Genomic DNA, 21,760 nt, shown 5'->3' with positions numbered 1-21,760 from the left:
CAAGTGAGGGATGGGCTCTTCCTTCCAATTGCCTGGGGTTCAGAGTCTGGCCTCACTGCTTAATGAAAAATACTAAATTAAAGCCACCTTTACAGAATCTTTGCCTCCCTGCAATCATGGCCTCCAGTGATCTGCTCTAACAAGGCCATGAGGAGGCTCTGGCAGCAATGGCCCTCAGTGGGGCCAATCAATGCTTCAAGGTACTTTCAGGTTCCATTCTGACTTCTGGAGCAGTTTGTTCATTCATCTCTCAGCACCTGAGGATCATGGACTCAGCACCAAACACACCCTGGGGCTCACTGAAATACAGAGAGCACTGAAGGGCCATGGCTCTCCAAGGGATATTCTTGACATCTTCCAGACTTGTACAGCTAATTGGAGAGGTTTTCACTCTACAGTTAAGGAGGAATATTTCATATTGTGCTTAATGAAAATAGTTTGTAGAACGTTTTTTTAACAGTATATTTTAAAAGATCATCTCATGTTTTAGGGAAGAGATGACAGAAGCTCCCTGAGGTCTGACACTGGGAGGGCTACTTTACTTCTCACCCCCCCAAACCCACGACTCCTTTCCTGTCCCACCTGGGACTTCCATCCCTGGTCCTTGCATCAGACTTCTCCTCTCCTCTCTGCAGCTGGAGGTTACAGCTCCACTGCACCACCTCCCACCTGCTCTCCTCAGAGAACTGACTGCACACGGGCACAGCAGGAGTTTTCCTTTGTGCCAGCCAAGAAAAGTCACACAGAGAAAGTGAAGAAGAATCTGAGGAGAAAGGGTTTAGAGAGACAGATGGGAAAAGAGAGATGTGATCATCATGAGAGAGGTGGCTAAAGAGACAATCAGGCTGCTGAAAGACAGGCGAGCTTTGAACAACCTGCTGCTCAAAGCAGCACCCAGGGGAGAGGCATCTGAATGAACAAAGAGCAGGAGAAGGGGACAATTGGAGAGGAATGGGAATGGCCTTTGTCTGGACAGTCTGTGTCTGGAAAGGTGACTTTAGAAATGGTCACTGGATCACCACCACCAGGCAGAAGTTTCTGTTGAGGCTCTGCACTTGGTTTGCTCCTTACCTGTCCTTGGGGTACTTGGGAGGTGTTGTGCATTTTTCCTACAGTGTTTATTGCTCATTTTCACACGCCACTGCCCCCAGGAAGAGTCCTGACCCACAAGTGAGGGATGGGCTCTGCCTTCCTATTGCCTGTGTTTCAGAGTTTGGTCTGACTGATCCATAAAATAAATAAATAAATAAATAAATAAACACATAAACAAACAAATAAAGAAATACTTTTGGCTTCAGAGCCACCTTTACAGAACCTTTGTCTCCCTGCAACCATGGCCTCCAGTGACCTTCTCTAACAAGTCTCTGGGGAGGCTTTGCCAGTAATGGGACCCAAAGGGGTCAATAAATACTCCAAGATACTTCAAAATAATTTGGGGTTTTGTTTTGGCTTTAACTTTTTAAACCTTTTTTTTTTTTCAGTCTCCTCTCAGTACTCATGGGCTCAGTCTCTCTGGCACCATGGTGCCCACTACAGCACTGAGCAGCCATGAGTCACCCTGTGGTAGTTTTAGTGTTCAAGACTTGCAGAGCTAATTGGAGAGGTTCTAGTGCGGAAGAAGATAACAAAGAGCATCAAATAAAAATTATTGAATAGTTCAATGTTGCTGGTTTTCAGTTTAGAAATGTATATTCAACTGGTATCGTTGCAAAGTGTCTCTGCAAGGGGCCTGGACAGTGAAGAAAAGCCTTTGAGATCCATCACTCCATGGAGAACATTTCTCCTCACCTCCCCAAACACAACATTGCTCTCATTGGCTCCCTGGGAAGCCTCTGGGATAATTTGCCTCCACCACCTTGTCAGTGCCCCCACTTGTACCCTCCATCCAGCAGCTGCTGCTCGCTCAGCTCCCTCCTGTCCCCACGCTGCCACTTCATCCCCACCCACCCACCCCGCATGGCACCAGCATCATCGGGGTCTCTGCGGGGAGCCCCGAGCGCTGGCAGCGATTGTCCTGTCACACAATGAGGGGATGGGGGCAGCGGCAGCGAGCCCGTTCCTGCCCTGCCTGCAGGACACCTTCCCTTAGGGGCAGGAGGAGCAATGCATGACAAGTGTCCCTTTCCAAAAGCCCGCAGCAGCCTCTCTTTCCTACGGCAGCTGCTTTCTGCACTGCCATCAAGAACGCCCTGCAGGCTGCACTTTGCATTTCCCCCTCAGAAAGGGAATGCTCCTTCTTGGCATCACCCAGCACGCACACAATGTCCTGGCTTCGGAAGAAAACTCAACACAAAAAGGGGGGACACCCACTCCCACTGCCTCACGGGTGCCGGCCGTGCCCTCCGTGCCTCCCACCGGCCCTGGCCCCGCCGCATTGCTGGGTTTGCCCGGGGGCTCTGCAAGTGAAGAGGGGAAAGGGGGAGGTGGGGGCCAGGGAATCCAAATGAAAAGAGTCTCCAGCTGAGGCCAGTAAAAGGTCAGGCTGTCCCACCAGGCACTGCTCTGGGGTGGGGGAGCAGCAGCACAGTGCCAGGTGGAGGTACTGAATGAGTGCCAGCTGCCAGCCAGAGGTGACAAGTTCTGGTGACAAGGTGGTGGTGGCAAGGTTGAGGTGGCAAATTGTCTCTGTCCTTTCTACATCCCGTGTGTCTTTTCCTCCCATCAGACATCTCCTCTGCAGGCTGCAGCTGGATGTTACAGCTCCTTTGAACCAGCTCCCAACCCATCTCCCTTAGAGAACTGCTGCACTCAGGCACAGCAGGAGTTTCCCTCTTTGCAAGCAGAGTATAGTGAAGCAATAAAGTTTCCATAGTATTTCATTTTATTCATAGAACTAGCATTAGAATTACTGAATATATATATATTTAACTTTATCCTACTTCAATAATTAAAATGTTTTTAGCTCACACTTGTGGTGTGTGAGTGAACAGCTGTGTGGTTCTCAGTGTCTGGCTCGTGTTCAACCACCACATTTTTTATTTGGGCCCAGCGTGGGGCACAAAGGGCTGAAATAACAACAGATCTGATCAGCACGTGTTAAAAGAGATTAATTATAATTATTCCTTCTATGGGTTTTTCAGTCTCCTATAAGTACCTGTGGATCACAGACTCAGTCCCACTGGCACCATGGAGCCCATTACAGTACTGAGCAGCCATGTCTTACCCTGTGGTGTTTTTAGTGTTCAAGACTTACACAGCGAATTGGAGAGGTTCCTGAGTGGAGGAGGATTAAAAAGAACATTGCTGGTCACCATGTTGGTTGGCTTGGTCTCAGAGCTTTTTTAGAGCTGTTGGATGTCACACCTTCTTCTCTTCTTGTTTTGCTGGCTGTCAGCTCTGGAACCTGCTCCAGGGCATCATTGGGCTGTTCTTTGTGGCACTGATGGTGACACTGACCTGACACCTGCAGCCAGCACAAAAATCTCCTCTGTACTTCATGTGCCACCTCCTGCAGACTGTTAGTAATTACAGTTCTCACCATTTCTCTTATGAAAAAACCCATGCAGGAGACATCTCCCTTCTTTGGATATCATCTCCTGGACATGATTTATAATTACACTTTTTCCTTTTTCTCTTTTATGGAGGGGACATAATTCCTGATTTTTCATTCTCCCTTCTGCTAATTGCATTAGTTGATTTTTCAAAAATTTCTACTATTTTTGGGATGTCAAAACATGTACGGTCCTATTAGTAGGAACCAACATAAGGAGGCTCTAGAGGCTCTAGAAGACACATCAAGGATGAAGAGGCAGATGAAGTATAGCTGCAATAGCTGAGACCTTGTTCTCACTTCACCTTCCCAGGTGTCTTCTGGAAATACAGCACAGCAGAGAGGGAACAGCTCTGGAGGTTCCTGGAGTGTGGAAGAGACCTTCCTGACACATCTTGTGAGACAACCAATCAGAGAAGACACCGCAATGAACCTGGTGTTGGCCAACACAGAAGGACTTGTTGTTGATGTGATGGTTGGAGGCCATCTTGGGCACAGTGACTGTGAAGTAATAGACATCTCCCTCCCTAGAATCACAGAATCATCACAGTTGGAAAGACCTATAAGATTGTTGAGTCCAGCTGTCCACCATACAACCCCTTACCAGTAAACCACCCACTGCAGCTCTTCATCTACCTTTCTTTTGAACACCTCCAGGGATGGTGCCCACACCACCTCCCTGGGCAGCCTGTTCCAATGCTGAACAGCTCTTTCTGTGAAGAAGTTGTTCCTATTATCTAACCTGAACCTCCCCTGGTTTAGCTTTAACCCATTTATTCTTGTCCTGTCACTGGTCACAAGAGAGAAGAGCCCAGTGTCTGTCTCACTACCACCTCCTTTGAGGTAGTTGTAGAGAGCAATGAGGTCTCCCCTCAGCCTCCTCTTCCCTAAGCTGATCAACCCCAGTTCCCTCAGCCTCTCCTCATAAGTCCTGTTCTCCAGACCCCTGATCAGCTTGGTTGCCCTTCTCTGCACCCTCTCCAGCACCTCCATGTCCTTCCTATCCTGTGGTGCCCAAAACTGCACACAGTGCTCTAGGTGCAGCATCACCAAGGCTGAGGACAAGGGTAAGATCACCTCCCTGGTCCTGCTGGTCACACTCTTCCTGAATCAGGCCAGGATGGTGATGGCCTTCTTGGCCACCTGGGCACACTGCTGGCTCATGTTCAGCTGCTGACAATCAGCACTCTCAGGTCCCTCTCTGCTGGGCAGCTCTCCAGCCACTCCTCCCCAAGCCTGTAGTGCTGCTGGGCTTGGTGTGGCCCAAGTGCAGGACCCAACATTTGGCCTTAGTGAAACTCATGCACTTGGCCTTGGCCCATCCACCAAGCCTGTCCAGATCCCTCTGCAGAGCCTCCCTACCCTCAGGCACATCAACACTTCCACCCAGCTTAGTGTCACCTGCAGATTTACTAAGGGTGCACTCTATCCCCTCAGCTAGGTCCTTGATAAAGATGTTCAAGAGGAGCAGCCCCAGCACTGAGCCCTGGGGGACACCACTCGTGACCCCCCACCAGCTGGATTTAACTCCATTGACCACAACTCTTTGGGCACGGCCATTCAACCAGGATGATCTGCTCCATCAACCTCCCTGGGACTGAGGTCAAACTGACAGCTCTGTAGTTTCCCCGATCCTCCTTCTCTCCCTTCTGATATATGGGGATTACATCAGCAGATTTCCAGGCTTCTGATGTCTCTCCAGTGAACCAGGACTGCTGATCAGAGATGGAAAGGGGCTTGGCAAGCACTGCCACCAGCTCTTTCAGCACTCTTGGGTGCATCCCATCCAGTCACAGAGATTTATGTTCATCCTCATGGTGCAGCAGGACACTGACCATCTCCTTCTGGATTATGGGGGGATCTCTCTGCTCCTGGTCCCTGTCCCCTAGCCCAGGGAGTTGAATCCCTGAATATAACTGTCCCTGCTACTAAAGACTGAGGCAAAGAAGTACTTCAGTCATTTCCTCATCTCTTGCTATCCTGTTCCCTTCTACATCTATCAGGTGATGGGGGGTCATCTGCCTCCTCGTCCTGGTTGGGGGGTCTGAAACAGACTCCAAATACAAGATCTCCCTTACTTGCCTTTCCCCTTCATCCTTAACCATAAACACTCAACTTTGTCATCCCTGGAACCAAGCTCCATGCAGTCAAAACATTCCCTAACATACAGAGCCACACCACCACCTCTCCTTCCTTTCATGTCTCTTCTGAAGAGCTTCTATCCATTCACTGCAGTGTTCCAGCTGTGACAGTCATCCCACCACATTTCTGTGGTGACAACTACATCACAGCTGTCCAGCTGTGCAATGGCTTCCATCTCATCCTCTTTGTTGCCCATGCTCTGTGCATTGGTGTAGATGCACCTCAGCTGGGCCTCCTTTTGTCTGGGAGAAGCCCAAATCACATCCTGATTATACTCCAATATTCCCATAGCCCCCAACCTCACACCAACTCCTGACTGGGAGCCCTTGCTTGCACACCCTTCTCCCCCAGGTACTGGTGTGTCACATTCAGGCTCCTCTCCAGTGACCCCATTTTCACCCCTGGTCCCCTTCATACCTAGTGTAAAGCTCTGCTAATTAGCCCTGCTATCTCCTGTCCTAAACCCCTTTTACCTCTGTGGGATAATCTCTTCCCACCCCTTGTTAGGAAGCCTGGTCTCCTGTAAACCCAGTCTTGGTCAAAAAACTGACCCCTGGAGAAGTAAGGAGGAAGGTCAGCAGAACTGTCACCTTGGAGGTTTGGCAGGCAAATTTTGTTCTCTTTCAGAGTCTGGTGGAGAGAATCCCTTGGGGGGCAGTCCTGAAGGGCAAGGGATTTCAGGAAGTCTGGACAGTGCTGAAGAAGAAACTCTTAAAGGTGAAGGATCAGATGGCCCCATGTGCTGTAAGATGAACTGGTGGGGAAAGATGCCCAGCCTGGCTGAACAGAGAGATCTGGTAAAAACTCATCTAAAAAAGGAGAGTTTGTGGCCTTTGGCAAAAGGAGCAAGACACTCAGGGAGACTACAAAGATGTCAGGAGGCTACAGAGGGAAAAAATTACAATGGCCAAACACAGTGTGAAATTGATCTGGATGCTGCCATTGAAGATCATAATCAATGTTTCTGTGAATGCAATAACAACAAAAGGAGGGTGAAGAAGAATCCTCATCCTTTATTGGATATCTTGAAGAATCAGCGACCAAGGGTGAGGAGAAGGCTGAGGTACTTAATGCCTTCTTTGTCCCAGGCTTCAGCAGTAGGAGCAGTTGTTCCTGGGGTACCCAGTCCCCTGAGCTGGCAGACAGGGACAGGGAGCAGAATGGAGCCCCCATGATCCAAGGGGAGATGGTCAGTGACCTCCTGCACCACCCAGACACACACAAGTCTGTGGGGCCAGATGGGACCCACACAAAGGTACTGAGGGAGCTGGCAGAAGTGCTCACCAAGCCTCTTGGCATCATTTATCAGCAGTCCTGGCTGACTGGGGAGGTGTCAGTAGAATGGAGACTGACAGCTGTCATCCCCACCTACAAGAAGGGCCAAAAGGAGGATCCAGGGAGATACAGGCCTGTCAGCTTGACCAGTGCCAGGGCAGGGTATGGAGCAGATGGTCTGAGAGCCATTACACAGCATGTGCAGGACAGCCAGGAGATGGGGGACAGACAGCATGGGTTTATGAAAGGCAGGGACTGCTTGACCAACCTGATCTCCTTCTGTGACAAGGTGACAACTGATTGAATGAGGGAAAAGTGGAGGATGTTGGCTACCTTGACTTTAGTAAAGATTTCAATGGTTTTGTCCACAAAAATCTTTATGGAGAAACTGGTTACCTCTGGCCTCGAGCAGTGGCCTCTTCAGTGGGTCAAACCCTGGCTGATGTCTGGGCCCAAAGAGTTGTGGTGAGTGGAGCTCAGTCCAGCTGGTGGCCGCTCACCAGTGGTGTTCCCCAGGAAATGCTACAGGTTTGGGGAGGGGTGTCTGGAAAGATGGCTGGCACAGAAGGACCTGGGTGTTCTCATTGACAGATGGCTTAACATGGACCAGCATGTGCCCAGGTGTCCAAGAAGGCCACCAGCATCCTGGGCTGCATCAGAAATAGTGTGGGCAGCAGGACCAGGGAGGTGATTGTTCCCCTGTACTCATCACTGGTGAGGCTGCACCTCGAATCTGGGGTCAGTCCTGGGCCCCTCACTACAAGAAGGACATTGAGGGGCTGGAGCTGGGGACCCACACAGGTCTGGGACCACCCCTGGCACCTCCAGTGTCACCTGTGGCTTGCAGGGGAAGAGGAGGGAAAGGAGATTCCCCCTGGCACTGCTTGGGTGTCCAGTGGGAGAGTGGGAGAAGCAGAGGTTGTGTCTCAAGAGGGGAAGTGGCTGTGCTGGAAAGGAGGGAGGGAGGGGACATGAGCCATGACTTCAGTGTGTGTCCCATTGGGATCCTGGGGAGCCCCAGGGAGAGCTGGAGGGAGCCCCGAGAGAGTTGAGCAAGTGGCAAAGTCTGGCGCTGGTCCTGTGCTGCTGGGCTGGGCTCCTGAGCCTGAGAGAGCTGCTGGCAAGCAGAGAGTGCTGCAGAGAGAGAGCTCTGGGCAGGAGCAGCTCCTCTGCAGAGCGCAGCAGGGCTGAGGGCACTGCCTGCAGGCAGCAGGGCAGGGCAGAGAGAGGAGGCAGAGAGAGGAGAAAGGCAGCCTGGGCTGGGAGGAGAGCTGAGAGCTGCCTGGGCTGGGGGAGAGAGAAATCTTCCCAGCCTCTGCCATGGTGAGTGTCTGGTGCAGGGCAGTGAAGCTGGTGCAGTGTCTGGAGGCATCTCCTAAAGCTGCAGAGCCAGAGGTGCTGGGAGCTGGAAGGGGGGAAGGGGCTGGAGGTGGAAGGGGAATTGTGAAGAGGAGGGAGGGGGTGTGTGCAGGCAGGGGTGGCCAGGGCTGTCCTTCAGAGCAGGGTCCTGCAGCCCAGGGGCTGTGTGCTGGGGCAGGGACTCTGCTGCCTGCCTGCCTGCCTGCCAGGGGCAGCTCTCAGCCTGCCCGGGGAGCTCCCTGGTGCTGGCAGAAGCTGTGGCTGGCAGGAGACAGGGAGCACAGGGCAGGCTCCTGGTGCTGCTGAGAGAGGGATGAATTGCTCAGGGCTGCTCACAGCTCCAGCTGCTGCCCAGAAGATTTCTGAGGGGACTTTTCAGGAGTCCCTTCAGGGCAGGGCTTTCCTGCTCCACTCGGGGCTCTCCTCAGGCTCTGCTTCCACTTGTCTCTCCAGGGCATGGAAAGCTCTTTCTGCACTCTGCAGAAGGCTCACAGACCCCAGTTCTCCTCAGCCCTTGTCTGAGCTGCTCCTGAGCCCCTGCACAGCCAGAGATGCCCCTGGACAGGTCCTGCTGCTGCCAGGAGGGGTCTGCAGGGCAGAGCTGAGCACTCAGGGGGTGGGATGGGGGCTGTGAGCACTGACAGGGAGGAGAGCTGGGGACAGAGAAAGAGCTGCAGGCAGCAGAGATGGGCAGGGATGGAGAGGGAGCTGCTGCCTGGAAGATGATGGCAGGGGGGATTCCTGCACCTCCCAGCCATCCCGTGCAGAGCTGCTGCCCTCCCTAGAGCTAAACCCTGCTCTCTGTCACACAGCACAGTCCCCCAGCCCTTCAGATCATGGGCACTGAATTCTGAGCATCCTTCCAGCAGCCAGCCCCCCCCCACCAGAGAGGAGAAATGCTGGAGTCTCTGCCCGTATCTCCCTGTCCCAACTTTCTTGGCAGCAGAACTTTGGCCCTGCTGCTGCTGCCCTTGTTCTTCCCCTTCTTTTTGCTGGGCTGGGGGGTGAGGATTCGGGTGTAGCTCAGACACTTGATGCTGCAGGTCCTGTCCTGCTTCTGTGTCCATGAAGGAAAAGCATCCAAAGCACCTGAGATTTGGGGCTGTGAGGACTGCAGGTTGTGGGGATGAGGGTCAGCCCACCCTCCCATCAGGATACCCCATCTTTAGGGTCTTTGCCTCTTTGTGCAGCTGAGAGCAGGACTGATGGACAGAGCAGCTGTCCTCACTCTGCACTAAGGGACAGTCCCTTTGCCTCTCAGCACCCTCAGGGTTTCACTTGCAGAGCAGCACAAATGCCAGGGGCTTCTGCATTAAAAGTTTCTTCATGGGTTTTTGAGAAATTTTTCCAGAGCAAACCATGCTGAATCCCATCAACTCTGCTCTGCAGTCTGGTGGTGCATTGGGGTGACAATGATGTACAGCTCCTGAATGTCACGAGAGGATTTAATCTGAGATCCCCTCCTGCTCCTTTTCACCAATTGCTGTAGAGAAGCACAGACGCCTCCTGCTCCTTTATGGACATTCAGCCAGGACAAGCCAGGGTGTTTGAAAGGGATATTCCAAAGGTGTTCATGAAATGGGAGAAACTGTTTGTGTGTCTCTAGGAGAAATTTAAACATGTTTTTTTAAGCAACACTGCCTTAACTTCCTTTTTTTTTTTCTTTTTTTTTTTTCTTTTTTTTTTCCTTTTTTTTTTTTTTTCTTTTTTTTTTTTTTTTTCTTTTTTTTTTTTTTTTCACAAGAATGTCTCTATCCATAGTGGCATCCAACGTCCAACAGCAGCTCCATCAAAAATTTCCTCCTCCTGGCATTTGCAGACAGGCGGGAGCTGCAGCTCTTGCACTTCTGGCTCTTCCTGGGCATCTACCTGGCTGCCCTCCTGGGCAACGGCCTCATCATCACCACCATCGCCTGTGACCACCACCTCCACACCCCCATGTACTTCTTCCTCCTCAACCTCTCCCTCCTCGACCTGGGATCCATCTCCACCACTCTGCCCAAAGCCATGGCCAATTCCCTCTGGGACAGCACGGACATCTCCTACAAGGCATGTGCTGCACAGATCTTCTTCTTTTTATTCTTCATTTCAGCAGAGTTTTATCTCCTGACGATCATGTCCTACGACCGCTACGTGGCCATCTGCAAACCCCTGCACTACGGGACCCTCCTGGGCAGCAGAGCTTGTGTCCACATGGCAGCAGCTGCCTGGGGCTCTGGGTTTCTCTATTCTCTGCTGCACACAGCCAATACATTTTCCCTGCCCCTCTGCCAGGGCAATGCCCTGGACCAGTTCTTCTGTGAAATCCCCCAGATCCTCAAGCTCTCCTGCTCACGCTCTGATTACACCAGGGAAATTTGTCTTCTTGTATTAAATTGTTTTTTAGTTTTTGGCTGTTTTGTTTTCATCGTGGTGTCCTATGTGGAGATCTTCAGGGCTGTGCTGAGGATCCCCTCTGAGCAGGGAAGGCACAAAGCCTTTTCCACGTGCCTCCCTCACCTGGCCGTGGTCTCTCTGTTTGTCAGCACAGCCATCTTTGCCTACCTGAAGCCTCCTTCCATCTTCTCCCCTTCCCTGGATCTGGTTGTGGCAGTTCTGTACTCAGTGGTTCCTCCAGCAGTGAACCCCCTCATCTACAGCATGAGGAACCAGGAGCTCAAGAATGCCCTGAAGAAACTGATATCTAGATGATTTTTCAAAAGGGTCAAAATGATTGGCTTCATCTTCATGTCTCTCGTAATGTTACTCACTAGAAGCCCAACCAGTCCTCAGGAAAGTTTTACTGAATTTTGTTGTAGATACTGGTTATTTGGATTGGTATTTTTCTCTGCTTTCATTTTCAAATTATTGCCTAAAAAGTACTGTCATTGGCTGTGCCCTTTCTCATCACTGATGTCTCCATGTATTATTTAACCAGGAGATTTTCACAGAGGAAATGTGTTCTCTCTGTGTTCAAACTGAATAAAGAACCTTCCAGTGAATGTTTGCCTGAGGCCCTTCCTTTGAGACCCTGTCTGGAGCTGCAGGGCAGTGCCTGTGTGCAGAGGTGGAGGGGAAAGAGTCCTGGCACAAGGGCACTGCCCGGGAGCACCAGCGCTTGATCTTTTCCAAGCTGTCCCCTTTCCAGCTCCACAGTCTCCTTCTGCACCCTTGGGTAAGGCCTGAGTGCTCTGGCAGCTTGGTCACAGCCCTGCGGTGTGACAGTCCTGTGCCCGCAGGCAGGGACAGGGCACGGGCACTGCTGGGACAGAGCTGGCCTCCAGAACAGCCCTTCCATCATCACAGGGGATCTCCTCAGCTCAGCTCTTCTTCCACACTTGCTCTCAAGAAGCTGCCCAAGGAGTCGACTCTGCAGAGATTGTTGCTCTGCTGCTTTCTCTGGGGGCTCCCTCTGATGCCATCATGGTCCCGGGGTGGGGGGTTTGGGGACTTAGGGCTGGTTCCTTTGTCACTTCTTTGGTGTCCAGAGCCCTCAGGGATGGTGACTGTTGTGCAATAAAGAGAGCCCATGGCAGTGGAATCAGGCAGGGCCCCTCTGAGCACCCTCCATGGGCACCCAAGAGCTTGTGTGGGAGGTGGTCAGTGTCAGTGAGCACCATCAGCTGGGTCTGCCTCCCAGCTTGACCAGCACAGCCCATGAACAGAGTCAGCCCTGGGCACCCCAGCCCCGTGCTCTGCAGAGCAGCACCCCCAGCTCGGGGCGGGGGGCAGCCTGGGGACAGGGTGCAGGGATGGGTGGCCAGGCCAGCCCAGAGGTGCTCAGCAGGGAGAAGGCTCTGTGGGAGCACAAACAGCACCAGCTCTTCCCAGGGGTGCCATGAAGGTCAGTGGCACAGTGTCCTCAGGTCACTTCACCCGAGCACAGATCCTGTGAGGAGAGGCTGAGGCAGCTGGGGCTGTTCAGGCTGGAGAAGAGGAGGCTCAGGGGAGACCTCATCACTCTCTACAACTCCCTGAAAGGAGGTTGGAGCCGGGGGGGGGTTGGGCTCTTTTCCCAGGCAACTCTCAGCAAGACAAGAGGGCACAAGAGGGCTCAAGTTGTGCCAGGGGAGGTTTAGGTTGGACATTAGAAAGAATTTTTTTACCGAGAGGGTGATCAGACATTGGAATGGGCTGCCCAGGGAAGAAGTGGATTCTCCATCCCTGGAAATACTTAAAAAGAGACTGGATGTGGCACTCAGTGCCATGGGCTGGGAACCACGGGGGGAGTGGATCAAAGGTTGGACTTCATGACCTCTGAGGTCCCTTCCAACCCAACCAATTCTATGATTCTATGATTGTCATGGCTAGATTGGAGGGAGATGTGTTTGATGGATGGAGAGTTGGATGAGCAAGGAAATGGCCTGATGACTTCATGCAGACAGCTCTGGTCAGTGGATCAGTGCCCAGGGGGATGCTATTAATGAAGGATCTCCCTTCTGATTGTAAAGATAACTTCTAAATAGAATTGTGTGTCCCCAGTACTAATTAACAGCTTCATCAGAGACAGGGACTGTGGCATCAAGTGATTCCTCAGCAAGTTTTCAGATGACACCAAGCTCAGGGGCACACTTGATTTACTTGAGGGTAGGGATGACAACCAGGGGGACCTGGACACATTTGAGTCGTAGGTCTGTGCAGTCCTCGTGAAATTCAACAAGGCCAACTGTAAGGTCCTGTTCCTGGGAGGAGGAAATCCCCACTGTCAGTAAAGACTTGAAGATGAATGATTGAGAGCAGCCCTGCAGAGAACGACTTGGGGATCCTACTGGGTCAAATCTTTTATGAGAAGGTAACCCCCCTAGCTGATCAAGGGAAGCACGTGGATGTAATATTTCTGGACCTAGGAAGGCTTTTGGTACTGTCTCTCACAGCATCCTCCTGGATAAAATGTCCACCATACAGCTGGACAACCGTGCTGTGTGATGGGTGAGCAACTGGCTCACAGGTGGAGCACAAAGAGTGACAGGGAATGGGGTCACATCAGGCTGGTGAGCGGTCACTAGTGGGGTCCTGCAGGGCTCCATCCTTGGCCCAGTCCTCTTCAACATCTTCATCAGGGACTTGGGTGCAGGACTGGAAGGAATCTGAAGCAAGTTTGTGGATGAGAGACCTCGGCAGGTTCGAGAGCTGGGCAATCAGCAGGCAGAGGAAGGACAAGTGCTGAACCACAAGTTCAGCAAGTGCTGAATCACCAAGCACAAGGGCAAGTGCTGAATTCTGCACCTGGGATGGGGCAACCCTGGTGGCAAGTACAGACTGGGGAACGAGTGGCTGGAGAGCAGAGAGGGACCTGGGGGTCCTGGGTGATGGCAAACTGGAGATGTGCCAGCAGTGTGTCCTGGCAGCCAGGAGGGCCAACCCTGTCCTGGGGTGCATCAAGCACAGTGTCACCAGCCAGCCCAGGGAGGTGACTGTCCTGCTCTGCTCTGCACTGGTACGGCCTCACTGTGAGTCCTGTGTGCAGTTTGGGCACCCCAGTATAGAAAAGGCATCAAGGTGTTGGAGAGTGTCCAAAGGAGAGCAACAAGGATGGTGAAGGGTCTGGAAGGGCTGACTTAGGAGGAGCAGCTGAGGTCACTTGGACTGATCATTTGGGAGAAAAGGAGGCTGAGGGGAGACCCCATGGCAGTCTGTGGATCCTCATGAGGGGAAGAGATGGGGCTGGTTCTGATTTCTTCATTCCTGTGACTCCCAATGACTTTGGGAAATGATAGGATGCTGAATTATGTGAGGTTTAGGTTCGATATCAGGGAAAGGTTTTTCACCCAGAAAGCAGTTGAGCAATAGGACAACCTCATTGCTTCCAAGCAATGACCACTCCCCCAGAGAAGTGGTCACAGCACCTGCCTGAGTTGAAGAAGTGTTTAGATGATGCTCTCAGGCTCATGGTGTGATCCCGGGGGACACAGGACAGGAGTTGGACTTGATCATCCTGATGGGTCCCTTCCAACTCAGAATATTCTATGATTCTATGATAACTCATATGGTATACATATGGGTAATGCATGATGGGAGGGTGAGGACCAAGAGGCATCATCTGAAAAAAGGGAGGAAAAACTCAAAAACCTGTTCCTCATTAAGACACTCAAGGACGTCTCCTTCAGAGCTTTTGTCATCTCCATCCCTGCAGCTTTTCAAGACCAAAGTTAATAAATCCTGAGCAACCTTCCCTTACCCCAAACCAACCTCGATGAGACCAGGAGGTTTACCTAGGGACCTCCTGATGATCAGGCCTCTGATCATCTTTGTGGCCTCCTCTGGACTTGTTCTAACAGCTCCAGGTCCTTTTTGTGCTTGGGGCTCTAGAACTGGTCCCAGCACTGCAGTGGGGTCTCAGCAGAGTGGAGCAGAGGAGCAGAATCTCCTCCCCTGACCTGCTGGCCACGCTGCTTTTTGTGTAGCTCAGGACATGCTTGGCTTCCTGGGCTGCCAGCACACCTTGCCAGCTGGTGCTGAGCTTCTCATCAACCAGCACCCCCAAGTCCTCCTCCTCCTCAGGCTGCTCTCAATGCATGCTCTGCCCAACCTGTATTTGTGCTGGGGATTGCCCCAACCCAGGTGCAGGACCTTGTGCTTGTCCTTGTTGAACCTCATGAAGTTTGCATGGGCCAACCTCTCCATCCTGTCCCTTTGTCTGGACAATCTCTGTCTGGAAAGGTGACTTTAGAAATGGTCACTTTATCACTACATCCAGGAAAAACTCTTCCTTGAGGCTTTAAACTTGGTTTGCTCCTCATCCCATGTTGGGGTAGCCGGGAGGGGTTGTACATTTTCTGACATAATTGATCTTCACACCCCACTGTCTCCAGGAAGAATCCTGACCCACAGATGAGGAATGGGCTCTGCCTTCCCATTGCCTAAGGCTAAGAGTGTGACCTCACTGCTTAATGAAAAATAATAAATAAAAGCCACCTTTACAGAATCTTTGCCTAGCTGCTATCATGGCCTCCAGTGATCTGCTCTAACAAGGCCATGGGGAGGCTCTGGCAGCAATGGCCCTCAGTGGGGCCAATCAATGCTTCAAGGTACTTTCAGGTTCCATTCTGACTTCTGGAGCAGTTTGTTCATTCATCTCTCAGCACCTGAGGATCATGGACTCAGCACCAAACACACCCTGGGGCTCTTTGAAATACAGAGAGCACTAAAGGGCCATGGCTCTCCAAGGGATATTCTTCACATCTTCCAGACTTGTACAGCTAATTGGAGAGGTTTTCACTCTACAGTTAAGGAGGAATATTTCATACTGTGCTTAATGAAAATAGTTGGTGGAAGTTTTTTTTTTTCAGTATATTTTTAAAGATCATCTCATGATTTTCACTTTAGGGAAGAGATGACAGAAGCTCCCTGAGGTCTGACACTGGGAGGGCAACTTTACTTGTCTTCCCCCCAAACCCACAGTTGCTTTCCTGTCCCACCTGGGACTTCCATCCCTGGTCCTTGCATCAGACTTCGCCTCTCCTCTCTGCAGCTGGAGGTTACAGCTCCACTGCACCACCTCCCACCTGCTCTCCTTAGAGAACTGACTGCACACGGGCACAGCAGGAGTTTTCCTTTGTGCCAGCCAAGAAAAGTCACACAGAGAAAGTGAAGAAGAATCTGAGGAGAAAGGGTTTAGAGAGACAGATGGGAAAAGAGAGATGTGATCATCATGAGAGAGGTGGCTAAAGAGACAATCAGGCTGCTGAAAGACAGGCGAGCTTTGAACAACCTGCTGCTCAAAGCAGCACCCAGGGGAGAGGCATCTGAATGAACAAAGAGCAGGAGAAGGGGACAATTGGAGAGGAATGGGAATGGCCTTTGTCTGGACAGTCTGTGTCTGGAAAGGTGACTTTAGAAATGGTCACTGGATCACCACCACCAGGCAGAAGTTTCTGTTGAGGCTCTGCACTTGGTTTGCTCCTTGCCCCTTCTTGGGGTACCTGGGAGGTGTTGTGCATTTTTCCTACAGTGTTTATTGTTCATCTTCACACCCCACTGCCCCCAGGAAATGTCCTGACCCACAAGTGAGGGATGGGCTCTGCCTTCCCATTGCCTGGGGTTCAGAGTTTGGCCTGACTGATCCATAATATAAATAAATAAATAAATACATAAATACGTAAATACATAAGGAAACAAATAAAGAAATACCTTTGGCTCCAGAGCCACCTTTACAGACCCTTTGTCTCCCTGTAATCGTGGCCTCCAGTGACCTTCTCTAACAAGTCTCTAGGGAGGCTTTGTCAGTAAAGGGACCCAATGCGTCTATAGGGGGTGTCTATAGGGTGTCAATAGGTTGTCTATAAGGTATCTATAGGTTCCCCTGCCCTATAGAGCTGTCCCCAGGGGGGGTGCCTATAGGGGGTGCCTGTAGGGTCTCTATAGGGTGCCTATAGGGTCTCTATAGGGTATCTATACGTCCCTGTGCCCTATAGAGCTGTCCCCAGGGGGGGTGCCCCCTCCGGGGGTCCCTCCACACCCACCACCCCCGGCACTGCCCCAGAGACTCCAGAGCCTCCTCAGGGTCAGCAACTGGGAGGGACTGGGAGGCACTGGGAGGGACTGGGAGGGGGTTGGGGGGGACTGGGAGGGACTGGGAGGGGATTGGGGGGCACTGGGAGGGGACTGGGGGGCACTGGGAGGGGACTGGGAGGGGGTTGGGAGGGACTGGGGGGCACTGGGAGGGGACTGGGAGGGATTGGGAGGGGACTGGGAGGGAACTGGGAGGGGATTGGGGGGGACTGGGAGGGGACTGGGAAGGGATTGGAGGACACTGGGAGGGACTGGGAGGGATTGGGGGGCACTGGGAGGGACTGGGAGGCACTGGGAGGGGATTGGGGGAGACTGGGAGGGAACTGGGAGGGGATTGGAGGACATTGGGAGGGACTGGGAGGGATTGGGGGGCACTGGGAGGGCCCTATGGGGCATTTGGAGGGCACTGGGAGGGACTGGGAGGGCACTGGGAGGGATTGGAGGGGATTGGGAGGAACTGGGAGGGGATTGGGAGGGACTGGGAGGCACTGGGAGGGGATCAGGGGGCACTAGGAGGAACTGGGAGGGGACTGGAAGGCACTGGGAGGGGGTTGGGGGGCACTGGGAGGGGATTGGAGGGACTGGATCTGACTGGGAGGCAACTGGGAGGGACCACACCCAACTGGGACCCAACTGGGAGGGACTAGGAGGGCACTGGGAGGGACTGGGAGGGCACTGGTGGGAACTGGGGGGGACTGGAAGGGGCTGGGAGGGGATTGGGAAGGAACTGGGGGGAACTGAGAGGGACTGGGAGGGGATTGGGAGGGAACTGGGGGGGACTGGGAGGGAACTGGGGGGAACTGGGAGGGACTGGGAGGGACTGAGAGGGGATTGGGAGGGACTGGGAGGGCACTGGGAGGCACTGGGGGGAACTGGGAGGCACTGGGGGCCAGGTTTGGGTCTGGGGGTGACTTGGGGGTCCCCCCACAGGAGGGGGGGGTTCCCTTCGACATGGAGCCCCCGGCGGGGTTCCCCGAGGTTCCTGGAGGTACCAAAACCCCCCTTTTTCACCCCAAAAATCCATCCCAACCCCCCCCAACCCCTCCCCCCCAAGTCTGGGGCTGCCCCCCAAGTTTTTTTTGGGGTCCCCAGGGGGCTGCGGGGTCCTGGAGCAGAAGGAGACCCCCGGGGGGCTGCAGGATCAGCCCTGTGGGAAAGAGACCCCCCCGGGCATGGCCGGGCTCTGCAGGTGGGGGGGAACTGGGGGGAACTGGGGGGAACTGGGGGAACTGGGAGGCACTGGGAGGGCACTGGGAGGCAATTGGAGGGGGTTATGGGGTAATTAGGGGGGGTTATGGGGTAATTAGGGGGGGCTGGGGGGAATTGGGAGGCACTGGGAGGGCACTGGGAGGCAATTGGGGGGGGTTATGGGGTAATTAGGGGGGGCTGGGGGGAACTGGGAAGCACTGGGAGGGCACTGGGAGGCAATTGGAGGAGGTTATGGGGTAATTAGGGGGGGCTGGGGGGAACTGGGAAGCACTGGGAGGGCACTGGGAGGCAATTGGAGGGGGTTATGGGGTAATTAAGGGGGGTTATGGGGTAATTAGGGGGGGCTGGGGGGAACTGGGGGGAACTGGGAGGGAATTGGGAGGGGTTATGGGGTAATTAGGGGGGGCTGGGGGGAACTGGGAGGCACTGGGAGGGCACTGGGGGGCAATTGGAGGGGGTTATGGGGTAATTAGGGGGGGTTATGGGGTAATTAGGGGGCACTGGGAGGCACTGGGAGGGCACTGGGGGGCAATTGGAGGGGGTTATGGGGTAATTAGGGGGGGTTATGGGGTAATTAGGGGGCACTGGGGGGAACTGGGGGGAACTGGGAGGCACTGGGAGGGCACTGGGAGGCAATTGGAGGGGCTTATGGGGTAATTAAGGGGGGTTATGGGGTAATTAGGGGGGGTTATGGGGTAATTAGAGGGGGTTATGGGGTAATTAGGGGGGCTGGGGGGAACTGGGGGGAACTGGGAGGGCACTGGGAGGCAATTGGAGGGGCTTATGGGGTAATTAAGGGGGGTTATGGGGTAATTAGGGGGGGTTATGGGGTAATTAGGGAGGGTTATGGGGTAATTAGGGGGGGCTGGGGGGAACTGGGAGGGCACTGGGAGGGAATTGGGAGGGGTTATGGGGTAATTAGGGGGTTATATGGTAATTAGGGGGGGTTATGGGGTAATTAGGGGGGGTTATGGGGTAATTAGGGGGCGTTTGGGGTAATTAGGGGGGGCTGGGGGGAACTGGGAGGCACTGGGAGGGAATTGGGGGGGTTATGGGGTAATTAGGGGGGTTATGGGGTAATTAGGGGGAGTTATGGGGTAATTAGGGGGGGTTATGGGGTAATTAGGGGGAGTTATGGGGTAATTAGGGGGGGTTATGGGGTAATTAGGGGGGGTTATGGGGTAATTAGGGGGCACTGGGAGGCAATTAGGGGGGGTTATGGGGTAATTAGGGGGGGTTATGGGATAATTAAGGGGGGTTATGGGGTAATTAGGGGGCACTGGGGGGAACTGGGAGGCACTGGGAGGGCACTGGGGGGCAATTGGAGGGGGTTATGGGGTAATTAGGGGGGGTTATGGGGTAATTAGGGGGGGTTATGGGGTAATTAAGGGGAGTTATGGGGTAATTAGGGGGGTTATGGGATAATTATGGGGGGTTATGGGGTAATTAAGGGGAGTTATGGGGTAATTAGGGGGAGTTATGGGGTAATTAGGGGGCACTGGGGGGAACTGGGAGGCACTGGGAGGGCACTGGGAGGCAATTAGGGGGGGTTATGGGGTAATTAGGGGGTTATGGGGTAATTAGGGGGGGTTATGGGGTAATTAGGGGGAGTTATGGGGTAATTAGGGGGGGTTATGGGGTAATTAGGGGGAGTTATGGGGTAATTAGGGGGGGTTATGGGGTAATTAGGGGGGTTATGGGGTAATTAGGGGGCACTGGGAGGCAATTAGGGGGGGTTATGGGGTAATTAGGGGGGGTTATGGGATAATTAAGGGGGGTTATGGGGTAATTAGGGGGCACTGGGGGGAACTGGGAGGCACTGGGAGGGCACTGGGGGGCAATTGGAGGGGGTTATGGGGTAATTAGGGGGGGTTATGGGGTAATTAGGGGGGGTTATGGGGTAATTAAGGGGAGTTATGGGGTAATTAGGGGGGTTATGGGATAATTATGGGGGGTTATGGGGTAATTAAGGGGAGTTATGGGGTAATTAGGGGGAGTTATGGGGTAATTAGGGGGCACTGGGGGGAACTGGGAGGCACTGGGAGGGCACTGGGAGGCAATTAGGGGGGGTTATGGGGTAATTAGGGGGTTATGGGGTAATTAGGGGGGGTTATGGGGTAATTAGGGGGCACTGGGGAGAACTGGGAGGCACTGGGAGGCAATTAGGGGGGGTTATGGGGTAATTAGGGGGGGTTATGGGATAATTAAGGGGGGTTATGGGGTAATTAGGGGGCACTGGGGGGCACTGGGGGGAACTGGGAGGCACTGGGAGGGCACTGGGAGGCAATTAGGGGGGGCTATGGGGTAATTAAGGGGGGTTATGGGGTAATTAAGGGGGGTTATGGGGTAATTAGGGGGGGCTATGGGGTAATTAGGGGGGCTATGGGGTAATTAGGGGGGGCTGGGGGGAACTGGGAGGCACTGGGAGGGCACTGGGGGGCAATTAGGGGGGGTTATGGGGTAATTAGGGGGCACTGGGGGGAACTGGGAGGCACTGGGAGGCAATTAGGGGGGTTATGGGGTAATTAAAGGGGGTTTGGGGTAATTAGGGGGGGCTGGGGGCACTTATGGGTCACTTTGGGGTCCCTTTGGGTCCTTTTGGGGTCCCTATGGATCCTTTGGGGTTTTTCTGGATCCTTTGGGGTCCTTTTGGGGTCTTTATGGATCCTTTTAGGGTCCTTTCTGAGTCCCTGTGGATACTTTGGGTCCTTTTGGGGTCCCTTTCGGGGTCTTTATGGATTCTTTGGGGTCCTTTTGGGGTCTTTATGGATCCTTTGGGGTCCCTTTGGGGGTCCCTATGGATCTTTACGGCTCCTTTGGGGTTTTTATGTCTCCTTTGGGGTCTCGCTGCCGGCTCCAGGTCCCACTACACGGAATATTTGGTTCGTTTGGTGAACGCGGCGGGTTTGGATCCTTCCCCCCTCTACACCCCCGCGGAACTGGCAGCGGCGGCCGAGCGGCACCTCCGGGGGGGAAAACCCCCGCAGCTCCCGGGAGAGACCCAGGGGGACTACGAACAGCGGCTCCGGGACGCCCTGGCACGGGAGGCCCCGGTCCGGCCTCGGCCTCCGCCGCCCAAACCTCCCCTCGTTTAATTAAAAAAAAAAACAAACAAACAAACAACGCCCCCGGGAACCTCCGGGGGACCCTCCCGGGACTCACCCCGCACCCCAGGGCTTCGCTTCTCAATAAACTCGCGGTGTTCAAAGCGTTTCGGGCCCTTCCCAGGCCGCCATTTCGCTGCCACCCCCCCCCCCCTCCCCTCCCCTCAGCGCGGCCGCCATTTTGTCTCCTTCCTCCTCCTTCGCCCTGAGGAGACGGAGGAACGACGGCGCCGCCGCCGCTGATTGGCTGCGGCCGCTGAGGCGGAGCGGCTCCCATTGGCCGAGCCGCCCTTGCGCCCGCCTCCGCGGGGCGAAACGAGCGCTGATTGGTCAACGCGTTCCCGCCTCTGCCTCCCCGCCCGCCCACACCCCGTCTCTCCTCCGCGCTGAGGCAGGGCGGGCGCCGATTGGACGGCGCTTTCCCGCCTCTCCCGGCGCTGCTTCTGATTGGGCAGCGCCGCCTCGGGGTGCCGCTCGCTGATTGGGCGGGGGGCGGGGAGACGGAGGTGATAAAAGAGGCGGCGAAGGGCGGGAAGCGGCAGAGAGGAGGAGGCGGTGGCGGCTGCAGCGCTGTGAGGGGGGATTGGAGACGGAGGAGAGAGCGCTGGCGGTTTCATTTAATTAATTTTTAATTATTTTAATTCATTTCACTTATTTCAAGTTCACCTTTTCGTTTTCAAATTATTTTTGG

At 53.8% G+C, this 21,760-nt stretch overlaps 2 protein-coding genes across 2 annotated transcripts; both read left to right on the top strand.

The window, feature by feature from the left end:
* The first annotated feature begins 10,048 nt into the window (after positions 1 to 10,048).
* On the top strand, positions 10,049 to 11,660 carry LOC139790534 (olfactory receptor 14C36-like). Its single transcript, XM_071732411.1, has one exon. The coding sequence runs from the start codon at positions 10,205 to 10,207 to the stop codon at positions 10,955 to 10,957; it is 753 nt and encodes a 250-aa protein (XP_071588512.1). The 5' UTR covers positions 10,049 to 10,204; the 3' UTR covers positions 10,958 to 11,660.
* A 5,066-nt stretch (positions 11,661 to 16,726) lies between these two features.
* Positions 16,727 to 21,176, top strand: LOC139790539 (E3 ubiquitin-protein ligase RNF31-like). Its single transcript, XM_071732414.1, has 4 exons — positions 16,727 to 16,748; positions 17,687 to 17,744; positions 17,849 to 17,945; positions 20,826 to 21,176. The coding sequence occupies exons 2-4, from the start codon at positions 17,708 to 17,710 to the stop codon at positions 21,058 to 21,060; spliced, it is 369 nt and encodes a 122-aa protein (XP_071588515.1). The 5' UTR covers positions 16,727 to 16,748; positions 17,687 to 17,707; the 3' UTR covers positions 21,061 to 21,176.
* The last annotated feature ends 584 nt before the right edge of the window (positions 21,177 to 21,760 follow it).

Source organism: Heliangelus exortis (assembly GCF_036169615.1).
Source record: "Heliangelus exortis chromosome W unlocalized genomic scaffold, bHelExo1.hap1 SUPER_W_unloc_1, whole genome shotgun sequence".
In the NCBI taxonomy this organism is placed as follows: Eukaryota; Metazoa; Chordata; class Aves; order Apodiformes; family Trochilidae; genus Heliangelus; species Heliangelus exortis.
Note: the sequence above shows the minus strand (reverse complement) of the source record. Positions and strands in the feature narration are given on the sequence as shown.

What these genes read in the sequence shown, in the direction of transcription:
- LOC139790534 (XM_071732411.1), top strand. Translation starts at nt 10,205, where the DNA reads ATGTACTTCTTCCTCCTCAACCTCTCCCTCCTCGACCTGGGATCCATC.
- LOC139790539 (XM_071732414.1), top strand. Translation starts at nt 17,708, where the DNA reads ATGGAGCCCCCGGCGGGGTTCCCCGAGGTTCCTGGAG. An exon ending in GTTCCCCGAGGTTCCTGGAG is followed by an intron (nt 17,745 to 17,848) that starts GTACCAAAACCC and finishes TGGGGTCCCCAG; the next exon opens with GGGGCTGCGGGGTCCTGGAG. An exon ending in GGCATGGCCGGGCTCTGCAG is followed by an intron (nt 17,946 to 20,825) that starts GTGGGGGGGAAC and finishes TGCCGGCTCCAG; the next exon opens with GTCCCACTACACGGAATATT.